The sequence below is a fragment of the Stenella coeruleoalba genome, assembly GCF_951394435.1.
Source record: "Stenella coeruleoalba genome assembly, chromosome: 10".
NCBI classification, from domain to species: Eukaryota; Metazoa; Chordata; class Mammalia; order Artiodactyla; family Delphinidae; genus Stenella; species Stenella coeruleoalba.
This window is the reverse complement of record NC_137156.1, coordinates 37,256,781-37,270,073: the sequence shown is the minus strand read 5'-3', so window position 1 is coordinate 37,270,073 and position 13,293 is coordinate 37,256,781. Positions and strand designations below refer to the sequence as shown.

The following is a 13,293-nucleotide window of genomic DNA, read 5'->3' as shown; positions in this document are numbered from 1 at the left end:
AAGCACTTCATAAGTGTTCATTGCTATTCATTTTATTAATAAGAAAAATACCACATAAGTATTGGAAATGCTATGCAAGTGTTACCCATTATTATTTTTATTTAGAATCTCCGTGTTCATGGCACCTAAAATAATAATAAGCATATAGCATGTACTCAGTACTGATTTGATGGAGGAAAGGAGGAAAGGTCTTAACATGAGAAAGTATCTAACTTTTGACATTCTGGGAGTGGCTGGAGAAATTTGTCCAGAAATGGCAAGAAATACCTATTTTGTGGTCTACAGAGGCTAAGCAATCTCAGGAGGAATTAGCAGGAGAAGGAGTCGGAAAGGCATTCCACAGGAAGCAGAGCTCTATGTTCTCAGATTGACACATACCATGTTTACCTGAACTACAGTTTTGTAGCTAGAGTTTTGTAGCTGGGCCTGTCACAGGATGCAAACAAAACTTCTTGGTGAGATTAGCATAAATAGGTACTTACTAAGCATGCCTCTGTAATTGAGGTCCATGTCCCGGCTCTCTGATCGAACTTTAATAGCATCCAGAATGGCATCAGGAGACAATAGTCCCGAAGGCCTCACGACATTCAGAAGTTCAGTGAGGCTCATCAGAGGCAAACGGACAGCCTGCATGATTTCAGCATGATTCTCCTTTGAATTATGCTTACACCAGTTTAACAAGGCTAGGAAGATATCTTTTTCGGGAGCTGCAAATGAATCTCTTAATACGATGTTTAAAAGTGCTGCCTGAAAAGGATAAAAAGGAAAAATTCCAGTTATTATGGAGCTCAACCATGTGCATGATCAATCAGTAAAACTTTACTGAACTGCAAGTATCACTTATATTTAAGCAGTTAACTCTTCTTGACCATCTTCTTTCCTTATTCTTTCTGCCATGTACTCTCTTGCCTATTATGGCTGTGTGAATAGCCGTAGGCATCTTGTACCTAGTCTTTCCAGCACATTTGCACCCATCTTTAGTAAAATAACAAGAAAAACAGCAGTGTGAGATGCTGTCACCCCATACAGGTTCTTCAGCAGAGTTTGCATTTATGAGCCGGTAAGATGCATCTAGCATTTAAAATTCAAACCTTTTGTTCCACAGTATTACTGCACCACCACACTTTTGGTTCTCAGATTTCTAAACTGACTGCCAGCAACACTGTGCGACCCTACAAGATCCTTGCCTTTGATAATTAACTAGGACAATAAAAATCAAAGTTACACTCAAATCAAGACTTGTAGCTTTTTAAAGAGGTTTTCTCATTCGAAGAAGTCAGGTCCTAGGAGGAACACAGAAAGAGAAAGGAAAGACAATCACCAGGGTTGAGAGGAAGATTTGGGAAAAACAGTTTTATTCTAGCTATTATATGGTATAAAACATTGTACAATAGTGAATTCTGGGCCAGAAAATAAAAAACGACAATGACTTAAAGACATCCAATGAAACATAAGATCTTCTTTATGAATCTTCCCCCTCGATAAGGAATTATTAGTAACACTCTGTCAGAGAAATACAAAACCAAAAAACAGGATGCAATACCACAAAGGAGCTTATTTGATGCCATCACATTGAAAACAACCACCAGCAGCACAGTCTCTTTTGCACATAGAACTTATCTGAAGAACCTTAAAAGAAAACAGCAGCAATCTGCCTCTCTCTTATATGATCTAGAGTCTCAGTAGCCAGAGGCAGGTGGCTAGACAACCTCTTCCACACTAATGGTTTTTATTTTTTTATTCTTAGTTCACTGCCATATTTCTAACTTACAGATATAAATAAAACAGTGCATGCCTGTAAATTACTTGTAGACAATGACACACCTTAGAAAGGGAGAGGAAGCCTTCGCTTGAGAGCACCTCCTGAGCATTTCTGTCCATAAACATGCAGCACATGGACGTTAACTTGGGAAGGGAGTAGAGACTGGCAACATCAAAAGTCATACAGACATTCTGAATGTTAAGTATGGTGCAGAGGTACTCAGAGGTAGAATCCTCCAGCTCTGGAAATCCATATTTATGAGCCAGGCTCAAAAAGTCCAGCAGCACCTCCTCCTTCTCATCTGTCAGCGTTGCCCGCCCAGTGTAGATGTATTTAAGTAGCATTGTGAATGCTTCTGCAGTGGTGTCTTGGAGAGGGATTTCGGCTTCAGGCTGAGATTCTCGCATTCCACCATACAGTAATGCTCTGCACATCAGAGAAGAAACACATGAGAAAAACTTCAAATAGGATGTGCTACAAAATTATGAAATAAAGGTTATCAACATTATAAAAAACATACATGTGTTTAATGACACAAAGATTCAGGTGAAGAAATGCATAATAATAACTTAAAATAGTTCTCTAAAGAAAGACATAATTTAAAAACTATTTTGAATTAATTCTATAAGTTGAACTAACTAATAATCCTGAGAGCTCAAGATACATAATAGACATTCATTAATTAGAAAGATGAAAGTGCTCTTTTGAGAGGAACAGTGAAATCAATATAAACCTGTTAAAGGTCAAGAAAGTAGTTTAAAAAGTAAAGCTCCAGAGGAAAAGATAATCAGATGAAAACAATTAAACACAAGCAGGCGCCATTCTCCCTGTCAGGCTGGCAGAAATTAAAAACCTGTTAATATTCAGCACTGCAAAAACAATGGAAAAACAGGTTTTCTCATGCACTGCTTTGAGAGTATAAATGGGTATCCCTTTTTGGAAAGGAATTTAAGTAATATTTATTCAAATCTAAAATGTGCATACCCTTCAACTCAGTAATCTCACTTTTAGGATAAAGATAAATGTATAAGAATACAGCAAGATAAAGATAAATGTATAAGAAGATATATTGAAACAATGGAAAAAATCTTAAATGTCCATCAAGAGGCACATGGTTGAAAAAACTATGATATACACATTCTATGCAGCCATTAGAAAGATCAAGGGAGATCAAAATATACTGTCTTGGAAAGATGTCCAGGATATAGTTGGTAAGTCAGTTTGCAGATCCCTATGTGTTGCATGGAAAAGAGTGTATAACACACACTTACATTTGTATGCACACAGGTATATATAGATGTATCTATTTATATTGAGGGGAAATACATGTTAAACTGTTAACAGTGGTTGTCTCTAGGGAATAGGATTAGATGGCTGAAAGGGAAGGGTCTTCATTTGTCAGTTTATAAATTAAAAATGAAATTCATGATGGGATTATGGATAATTTGACTTTTCTATTTTGTCTTCCAGTATTTTTCAGATTAAAAAAAAATCCCCACATTATTGCTTATCTGCTCATCTAAATAATGAAAACTAGATAATCCAGTCAGGTAGTAAATTTACATTTCTACCTCTATTACTCTAGGAGAAATAATATGAACCAGTTAAAGTTTCCAATCCATCAAGAAAAAAAGGGTGGCCAGAGGAGGACTAGGGAGGAGTGCAGAAAAGGAAGAGTAATGAGTGAGAAAGAAAATGTGTAAAAGTGAGAGCAAGAAAATAAGGGGACAAAAAGAGACTCCCATGCTCCTAAGATTCTCAGAGCAGGACTAGCATTTCAAAGTTTCCCTCCATGCTCGCCTAGAACTCCTCCCACCGTCCCCCGGAAAAGCAAGACAGGACATTCTTGCTTGCCTCACAGAAATAGTTGCAACTACCCAGCAAAAGATTCATGAATATTCTGAGCATACTTCCTCACTGGGTTATAGTATGCCTAAAAACACCTGTGAAGGTTTCCATGAATCCAGAGAGCATCCAATCATAACCTTAAAATTGCTAGATTAAAGGATACCTTCCTAGGGAGATCTTGCCAAGACCTATTCCCTCTCCAGTGTGATCCATGGTACTTACCTGGATTCTCGATGCTTTAAAAGTGGTTTTGATGAGGACCCCTAGGATGCCTAAATATGAACCCCCAACTTGTGGAAGGTTCCCTCCGGTACAGTTAGCTTGTCCTTATCTGGGAACTGATAGGCTCTATGACCACACTCATAAGGTCTCTCCTGACTGCTGACAGTTAACTTTCCTTTGCACATGAACAGTGTCAGCAATGAGAATCAGTCTAAGATAGCATTGGTAATGACTGAGTTTAGCCTGTTGAGCCACCAGATATTATAAAGGTTCAATACCCACAAAGAGACAGCAAGAACAATAAATGAAGGGAGCGTATTCCATTCATTCAATACGATCTTCAAATTTCTAAAAGTACTTGAGTTTCTTTTAAGAATATACTGATCACCTAAAAGATACCCACCTACAGTTGTCTCAAATTATTTTTGAAAGAGGGAAGATACATAATAGTAACAAATACTAAACATAAGGCTGAAAAGTTCTAAACTAGTGAAGAGTGGACTTTTACAAGACACTTTAATATAATGAATGGAAGAATGAAAAGGGAAAGAAGCACAAAAGTGGACAGAGGACAGAGGCTGGTATCAAATAATGACAAGACCAAGGCCAGCTCCCTTGCCTTGATAGGAGCATGTTAGCTAGAACTCTTAATAGACTCCTCTCTTTTCTAAGCTCCTGGCTGTATTTACAGTGGCATTTTATATTTACGAGATGAAACGTTCTAAAAATGTTTATAAAGCACTGTAAGAGTTATAGCTAAACAATAAATATTTCCAAGAAACACATTTTACTACAATATGTGTGACTCTAGGTTGGTTTTGCTGTCTCGGTTAATTCTGATTGTAAAAATCAGAATGCAGTTTTCAGTAGAAGATAACTGAAATTTTATCCATGCCTTCAGCATCTCAATTTCTCGATATCAAGTTTCACAGGCAAATCCATGACTTTTTGGATATGGACTCTATGGATCTGTCAAGGATACATTATCAGTCAATAATTCAGTGATGATTCCCTTTTAACTAAGATTAGGTAAAATGTAGAGTAATTAGACCTCAGTTTAACATTTATAACCCTGGAAATTAGGGGTCTAAGTAACAAACAATAGCTACGTATATGCACAAGTATGATTTTTACATTAATTAAACACATATTTTGTTTAGTTTTGGCTCTAATATAACTATGAAACTGAGTCTCAGTAAATATTTAAGTTTCCTTTGCTTTGGGGTTGTCAAACGGCATGTCTTAGAGATCTGTTGGGTAGTCTGAAACTAAGATGTATACATGTTCACTGGCGAGTCCAGGGGTCAGTCTACTCATACAACAAGAGGCCTATCTGCCAATAAATCAGTTTAAGTTCCATTAGTCATCAACTGTGAGGAGAGGGCGAAGGCAACAAAGACTCAGCCAGAGAAATATTGTTGAGACCCTGAAAAATGGTTGATCGGGTACAGTCTAGCCTAAGAAGCCTCCTTACCCTATGATTCTAAGATGACTCCTGAAAGGAAAAGGTGATTTTCAAAACATAACAAAAAGTTGACAAAGATTAAATTCTTACAGATGTTGAATTGAATGACTGCTAGAATTTATTGTTGTTTTGTTACATATTTTTCACAGAATGGAAAACACCAGTGTTTTCTACAAGTGACTTCAATCTTCAAAAAGTAATATACACTTACCGAAAATATTGGCACCTTGCTGCTAAAATTACCCTGTGGGCAGGAAAACGTTTCTTTTCCACAACAAATGTGACGTCGCCATATTCTTCCCCAATCAACAAGGCACCAATATGTTCAGACAAAATGTGCACATGATCAATTTCCCCCACTGCAGTAAAGGGGCGAAGAGGGTGGCTGTTACTCATCTTGTAGAACAGATGATAGTCGTTGATCTATTATATAAAGAAGGGATGACAGTTAGTGAGGAGAGGGGAGTACACTTTGAAAATCACATACCACAAACACAGATAAGTAAAAATGTATATCTAAAAAAATCACAAAAGAGAACAATTTCATCATCATTGGTATCTATATTAACCCATCTATTCTGGGAAGCAATTCAGCCTACTTCCATTAACTCCACTATTCTCACTGCCTTATCACACTAAAAGTCAGGATCTTCAAACACTAACAGCACTTGGAGCCATCACAATCTAGAAAACTGTGTTCAAACTACAAGTCCCTTATTTCTCAGTATCTCAGGAAAAGGAAAATCAACAACCAGAAGAGCTCCTCTTTTAGCACAGATATATTTACTAAGGTGGGTATAACTAACTAGACCCAGTGGAAAACTTGTTCAGGCACAGATCTAGGCCTAAATCACAAAAAGAATAAACCAAATCGTAAGATTTCAAATGATTACAGAGGTTTTGGTCTGAAACCCTCTTAAATATTTTATAAAAAATTATAATCTTCTTAAGTCACAGAAAAATAACTTGACATTTATTAATAGAAGCTTATAGTAAGCATCCTAACCTCCCTCAAAAAAAGAATAACTCCAATATTTTTCTGAAGACTGTAACTTCCAGTCCAAACTTGCACCCCTGATAATCAGGTAGCCTGTGTTTACCAGAACATCATTATATTTAATCTCACTTCCTTGCTTTTGTATGCAATGCCTTTCTACAAATGTAACCGAAAATCAAAGGGCTAAAACTTGATTAACAGCTTTACATATTAGAAGGGGAGTTATTTTCTTCAAAAGCTAAAAATTTTTATATTCTTAAATCTCTACTGTATTTGCAGGTAGTACTTTTCCAGGTGTAAGTAACCCAGCAAGTGGATGAGAGCCCTCACTAGCATGCAGGTACCTGAAGTGAAGATGTGGCTGACAACTCAGAGGTGAGCCAGCTACCCCTCTGTTGCACCAGAAAATAGAAGAAATGAGCCAGATATGCTCTCTCCACTAGACCGCCACATTTTCTTTTTTTTTTTAATTTTAGAATTTTATTTATTTTCTTATACAGCAGGTTATTAGTTATCCATTTTATACATATTAGTGTATATATGTCAATCCCAATCTCCCAAGACCTCCACACCTTCTTGAACTCTCCACTTGTACCACGATTAAAGATTAAGCCACTCCTAATCTTTAAACCTCCACATCCAGGTCCATTATCAACAAGGTATGTGAGAAATTGTCGTTATCCCCCGAGACTGTAGTGGAAGATCCTCACAACTCAGTTTCCCCAGTTACTTGTTACTCCATGCCCACCCCCAACTGAGGAAGCAACAGCAAGGAATGTGATGCAGAGGAACATGGAGGATGAGTTAGGCAAGGAGACACCCACCCCAGGTAAGTAAATAAGCTCCTGGCTCCCTATAGTAGGAACATCAGAGGGCTATCAGCATACTCCCCTCATTCTCAACGCAAATCCCTCTCCTTCAACTGCAACCTGCATTCAAAAGCCCTAAAAACTGAATCATCTCCAGTCACTTGTGTGTGAAAGACCAAATTCAGCTTAAGAGGATCCAATTAGGAGTGTCAGCAGATCATGTGAAATTCAATCATCTAACATGCGACACAACAGTCTAACACAGAAGTCGGCAAACTTGCTGCAAAGGGTCAGATAGTAAATATTTTAGGTTTTGCAAGCTATACAGCCTCTGTCACTACCATTCAACTCTGTCATTGGGAGCCTAAAAGCAGCCAGAGACAATAAGTAAATTAATGAGCATGGCTTTGTTCCAATAAAACTATTTACAGAAAAGGACCAGATTTAACCCTCAGGCTATAGTTTGCCATCCCTGCTCTAACAAATGATCAAGGACTGACTGTACTCTAGGCAAAGGATAAGACTGCTTTTGCTTTTTGTTTTGGTTTCTGGCTGGGTTATCCAAACGATGTTCAAAAGAGCATCCTATATCAGCCATGAAATTCTGAAAGCTACTGGTACCTGATTTCAAAATCCCATTTTCCTTCAACATGAACTCTCATTATCACTATCCAATAGTTCAATGACAGTGCATGACTCTAAACAAAATAGATGCTTTCCCTAGCTGAAAGGACGCCACGCATACACCCACTGAATATGTTCTCTGGTATCATATTATCTTAAAATTTTATCTAAGTCATGAGTGAGACTCAAATGATTAACTAATAACTCTTGATGGACAATGATAGATTTTGGTTAACTAGCTCAAAGGTAAATTTATAATTCTTCAACTGATACATAATAAACTTTAATACTACATATATAAATATCTATCTTAAGTTCTCCAGATCTGAACTTCTTAATACATACAATTTCATTTTGCTAAGTTTACATTCTAATTATGCTTTTCCAACTGGAGACATAAAGCAAATATTTCCGGGTATAGAAAACAGACACTTAGTATGGAATAAACACAATCTGTATTGGCATATAGAAATAATTTTAATTAGACCAGTGATTCTCAATGAGCTTGCCACACATTGGAATCACATAGGAAGCTTAAAAAAGGAAAAAAGATGCTTGAGCCCCACCCACCAGAAATTCTGATTTAATTGGTCTGGAATGTGGAATCCCTATTCTGAAGCCATTCTTATGAGCAGCCTACAAAATAGCCACTGATTTAGACTCTGCTGTTCTAGGTTCACATCCCTTCTCAGGTGCATAAATATACAAAATATCTGCTAAGAATATTTATTTGGGATATGATTCCATTTTTAATCTTACTGCAAAGATGCAAATGATGCTAACAAAGGTACCAATGCTATAGCTTATATGCAGAAAATATTTTCGCCCAATGCCCTAGCTTATCTGTGAAGTGACAGTTTGCATCCATCCACTTGCATTTAAAAAAACCATGTTTTAGAAACTATACATCAATAAAATTAATAATTAATAACTTTAATAATAATAATAATCTTCAACTGATACATAATAAACTTTAATACTACATTTATGTTAAATACTACATTTATGTTAAATAAAGTTTAACATTTAAAACTTTAACATTTAAAACTTTAACATTTTAAACCATCAAGTTTAATTTGATAAATAAAATTGAGAAAAAAATTAAAGCTCATGGAGTAAAACTATTTACTGACATGTTTCTTATGCTTTCATACTTATTATTCTGCTACTAATGACATACGTGGTCTTTGACAAATGTTCTAACTTCCATGCGATTATTTCCATACCTGTAATGACAAAGTTATAGTACATTTTTAAAGTTATGTCTTAAAACTCTGCCACTGCCTTTTAATACCACTGTTTTGTCCTGTCATATGAAATGGACTCTCATAACTCAGCAAATGTCTGGACTCATGACTGTAATTTATTACACAAAAGCATCAAAGGAAGATCAGCAAAGGTTTTGAAAAAGCACATGGGGCAAAGTCTGGGAGAAACCAGACACAAGCTTTCAAGACTCCTCTCTCAATGGACTTACATCGAACGTGCTAAATTCCCCCAGGAAGCTGTGAAAGCACGATGCCAACCAGGAAGCTTTTTAGAGACTCAATACCCAGGGTGTTTAATGAGGGCTGTTCATATAGATAGGACTGAAGACATGGAGCCTAAAAACCTATCCAATACACTTATTTAAACTTAGATTTGGATAGGAGAAAGGGATACTAAGAAAATAACCTACCCCACCTGCCTAAATGTATTCCTAACCCCTGACCTCCTAACATGCCAGATCCAAACAGTTTCATGGACAGGTTTCTTCAAAACTTCAAGGATCAGATAATTAGAATGTTATTTAAACTATTCCTGTGCACATGAGAAGTTTTCTGCTTCTTCCTATGAAGTCAATATAAGACTGACACAAAGATGTGACCACATTCACACACTCAAAAATCAGTATGCATGAAAAAAAAAGCCTGTGTATAATATTGGAAAACAGAATTAAGCAGAAGGATTCATGACAAAGTTGGTCAATTCCAAGAAAGAAATTTGAATATTAGGAAAAATAACAATCATCAAATTAAAAGGTTAAAGGAGAAAAAAATCATATAATTAGCTCAATAAAAGCTAAAATTCCTTTTATTTTAAAAGTTTTAATTGAACAGGAATAAAAGAATACTTCCTAAAATTTATACACATATACACAGCCTAACTACAACAGATATAAGAATCTAGTTAATAATAAAACAGTAGAAACATCCCTAGAAAGTTCAGAAATAAGATAAGGATGTCTATTCATCACTATTAACATTTTTCAGGAACAAAAGATAATACAATTAAGAAAACCAAGTTAAAGGTAAATGGCTTAGGAAACAAACAGGCAAAATAATCACTATTTGCTGATAATCTCATTGCCCACATGAAAAATCCATGAGAATCAACTGAAAAAATATGAGAAAACAAGGAAGGTTCACTAAGGTGACCACATAAAATTATTACAGTTGACCCTTGAACATGGGTTTGAACTGCAGAGTCCACTTATACTCGGATTTTTTCAATAGTAAATGCTACAGTATTACACGATCCACAACTGTGGATCCTCACATGCGGAGGAAATGCAGATACAGAGGAACCTCACACGGAAGGCCGACTATTACATTCAAATTTTCAACTGTGCAGAGGGTAGGCCCCCCAACCATTGAGTTGTTCAAGGGTCAACTGTATATGAAAATATATAGTAACCTTTCATGCCCAAAACAACCAGCTAGAAAATATGAGGGAAATGACCTGCAATCTATAATTGCAAAACATAAGCAATACCTAGGAATAAACTCAGAGAACATGTAAAGGAAGTTATAAAACTCTTCTGAGGGACTTAAGAAAAACAAATGAAGAGACATACCCTGTTTGGAGATGTTGTAAAGAGACCAATCATCTCTAAATCACCATGTGAAAAAAGCATATTTGGTATTTTATTGTACTTTATATTGTAAACAAAAATAATGCTTTAGGGACTTCCGTGGTGGTCCAGTGGCTAAGGCTCTGCACTCCCAATGCAGGGGGACTGGGGTCGATCCCTGGTCAGGGAACTAGATCCCACATGCCACAACTAAAAGTTCCCATGCCACAACTAAATATCCCGCATGTGGCAACGAAGATCCCGCATGCCACAACTAAGACCCGGTGCAGCCAAATAAATAAATAAATAAATAAATATTAAAAAAAAAAAAAAAAATGCTTTAGCAACAGAAAGCAAAATTCAACAAAACATTCTTGGTAGGGATACACAGTTAAACACAGTAATTTGACAAATGGGCACACATATTAGAACACTGAGAAGGAAAAATGAGAATTTTATATTTACCAATAAGTTTGTAAAGCTGAGAGACACAGTTCTAATTAACACAGGAATTAAAAGTAATCCTGATGAGAATCACAACAGAGTTTTTAAAGTAAATTGAGGTAAAGAAGTTCATCTGAAAGAATAAATATGTGATTTCATATATATTCTAAAAAAAGAACAATGAGAAGAGGCCAGTTTACTGGATGAGAAAGCAAATCATAAATTAGAACAATTAAAACAATGTCATATTAGAGAGGTATATCACTGAAACATTAGTCCAGATATAAACCCAAGTATACATAAGAATTCAGTATAGTATATATAAATGTAGCATTTCAATTCAGTGGGAGAAAATATGCATTTTTTCAATAAAAAATGTTGGCTGGCCGTTCTGAAAGAAGTAAGCTGGATATTCACACAAGAGCACAAAAATAAATACACAGAACGTCAACTTCAGCACTTTCTGTAACAGTAAAAAATCGAAAAAACTTAAAGGTCCATTTAATGGGAATTGGATAAACAAATAATGGTAAGCCTCTACAATGGAATATTATACAATGATTTTAAAAGAATAAAGTTAAATACTTTATTGACATTGAAAAAATTTTAAATATATGTATTTACATGCAAAAAGGCAAGCTGCAAAACAATATTATAATAAAATCTTATTTTGTTAAATACATAGAAAGCAAGCATCAAATTTTTTTGTTTTGTTTTGTTTTTTTGTTTTTTGCGGTACGCGGGCCTCTCACCGCTGTGGCCTCTCCCATTGTGGAGCACAGGCTCCGGACGCGCAGGCTCAGCGGCCATGGCCCACGGGACCAGCCGCTCCGCGGCATGTGGGATCCTCCCCAACCGGGGCACGAACCCGTGTCCCCTGCATCGGCAAGCGGACTCTCAACCACTGCGCCACCAGGGAAGCCCCAAACATCAAACTGTTAACAAGGGTTAACCCAATGGATTAGGGCTGTGGGAAAAATTTTACATAGTGTACTACATATTCCTGTAATGTTTAAAATTTTTATAACAAGAATGTTTTATTGTAATAAAACTATACACAAATATTTCAATAACTTTGGCTACTAAAATTACAAATTAAATTAGCTTTTGAATGAGACAGCAAGTGTTTTAATTTGCCACATCCAGTAGTACCTGATTTAATGACTAAGACAGAATGGTAAGCAGAAGGACTATATATTACGTCCACAGTTAAAAATTAATTAACAACTTGAAGTCAAGGACAAAAAGTTCATTACACTAAGACAGGCAAAAAATAATGAATATCAGATACCTGGGTAGCATGGCCTAGGACAGTCTATCTGATACATCCCAACTAAAGATCTTCACCTTATGAGATTTTCAGTATGACTTTTTCTAAATTTACAGATTTTCTCAGATGCAAACAAAGTGCTCTGAGATTTGCTCCTGCTGACAGTCCCAGAGGGCAAGGGCAATCTATTTATTCAAGCTGCTCCTTCAAGGTAAGAGGAAAGAGAAGGGTAGGAAGGCAGGGGGAGCAGGGACTTACTCTGAGAGAGGAAATGGTACCATTCATGATACCATATACAATTATTAGTTGAGGGTTCTGAGACTTCCTATGAATTTATTCACCAGGGATGGTGGTACAGAAACTACACTTTTTTTTGTGGTTGGTTAACTCTCCTGGATTCAAATGCATCAGAAAAAAACAAAAAAGACTAAAGCCGCAGTACTAAAATTCTCAGGGTTATTGACTATTTACTATGCTATAAGAAACCCACACCCATTTGTTCTAACCAAAATAGTAAACAATGTCCATCAATAAAGTGAGAATGCCGTATGTAGTTCACAATGTTGTAATGCTATAATTGCCTCTTATTCAAAAAACCAAGCTGACCTAAATATCAATTTCTTTACTTAAAGCTCACTTCCAGCAGAACTGTTTACAAACTTTTCTTTAACAAGAGCTTACTATATTTTTTAGAATTAAAGTTTACTCTCCAGAGCTTAATCAGGAAATAGACAAAAGGCAAAGTTCCATCAGGTGGAGATGCGAAAGAGTCCTTGAATGCTGTATAAATCTCCCCTGGGAAACCCTCTCCACCCCCCCCCCCATATTTCCTGACTGAAAGAACTTTATGGGAAAAAAGACCTTCTGCTCTTTAATTGCAAAATATAAATGATCTTTCTCTTGAGGAAAGAGATGGCATTTATAAGCATATGGTTTAGCAATTTCTTTCTGCTCTTAGTACCCATGTGGTGTGTAATCTGAAGTAGTAATCCTTAAACTTTAAATTAATATTGCTTGGG

The 13,293-nt window shown here is 36.2% G+C and overlaps 1 protein-coding gene across 6 annotated transcripts in view; it reads right to left on the bottom strand.

Annotated features, from left to right (window-relative positions):
- The window catches only part of BTBD9 (BTB domain containing 9), a 412,514-nt gene that overhangs the window by 370,684 nt on the left and 28,537 nt on the right, over window positions 1–13,293 (bottom strand). For 3 of the 6 annotated variants that reach the window (XM_079932924.1, XM_079932928.1, XM_079932929.1), the window contains exons 1-4: window positions 8,908–8,950; window positions 5,509–5,720; window positions 1,825–2,188; window positions 483–747 (exon numbers count right to left, since the gene is read on the bottom strand). In XM_079932924.1, coding sequence (XP_079789050.1) covers window positions 483–747; window positions 1,825–2,188; window positions 5,509–5,720; window positions 8,908–8,937 — 871 coding nt within the window. In that variant the 5' untranslated portion in view covers window positions 8,938–8,950. Of the gene's footprint in view, window positions 1–482; window positions 748–1,824; window positions 2,189–5,508; window positions 5,721–8,860; window positions 8,954–13,293 lie in introns of those variants that run through there. The other 3 variants (XM_079932926.1, XM_079932927.1, XM_079932925.1) reach the window with 2 other exon arrangements.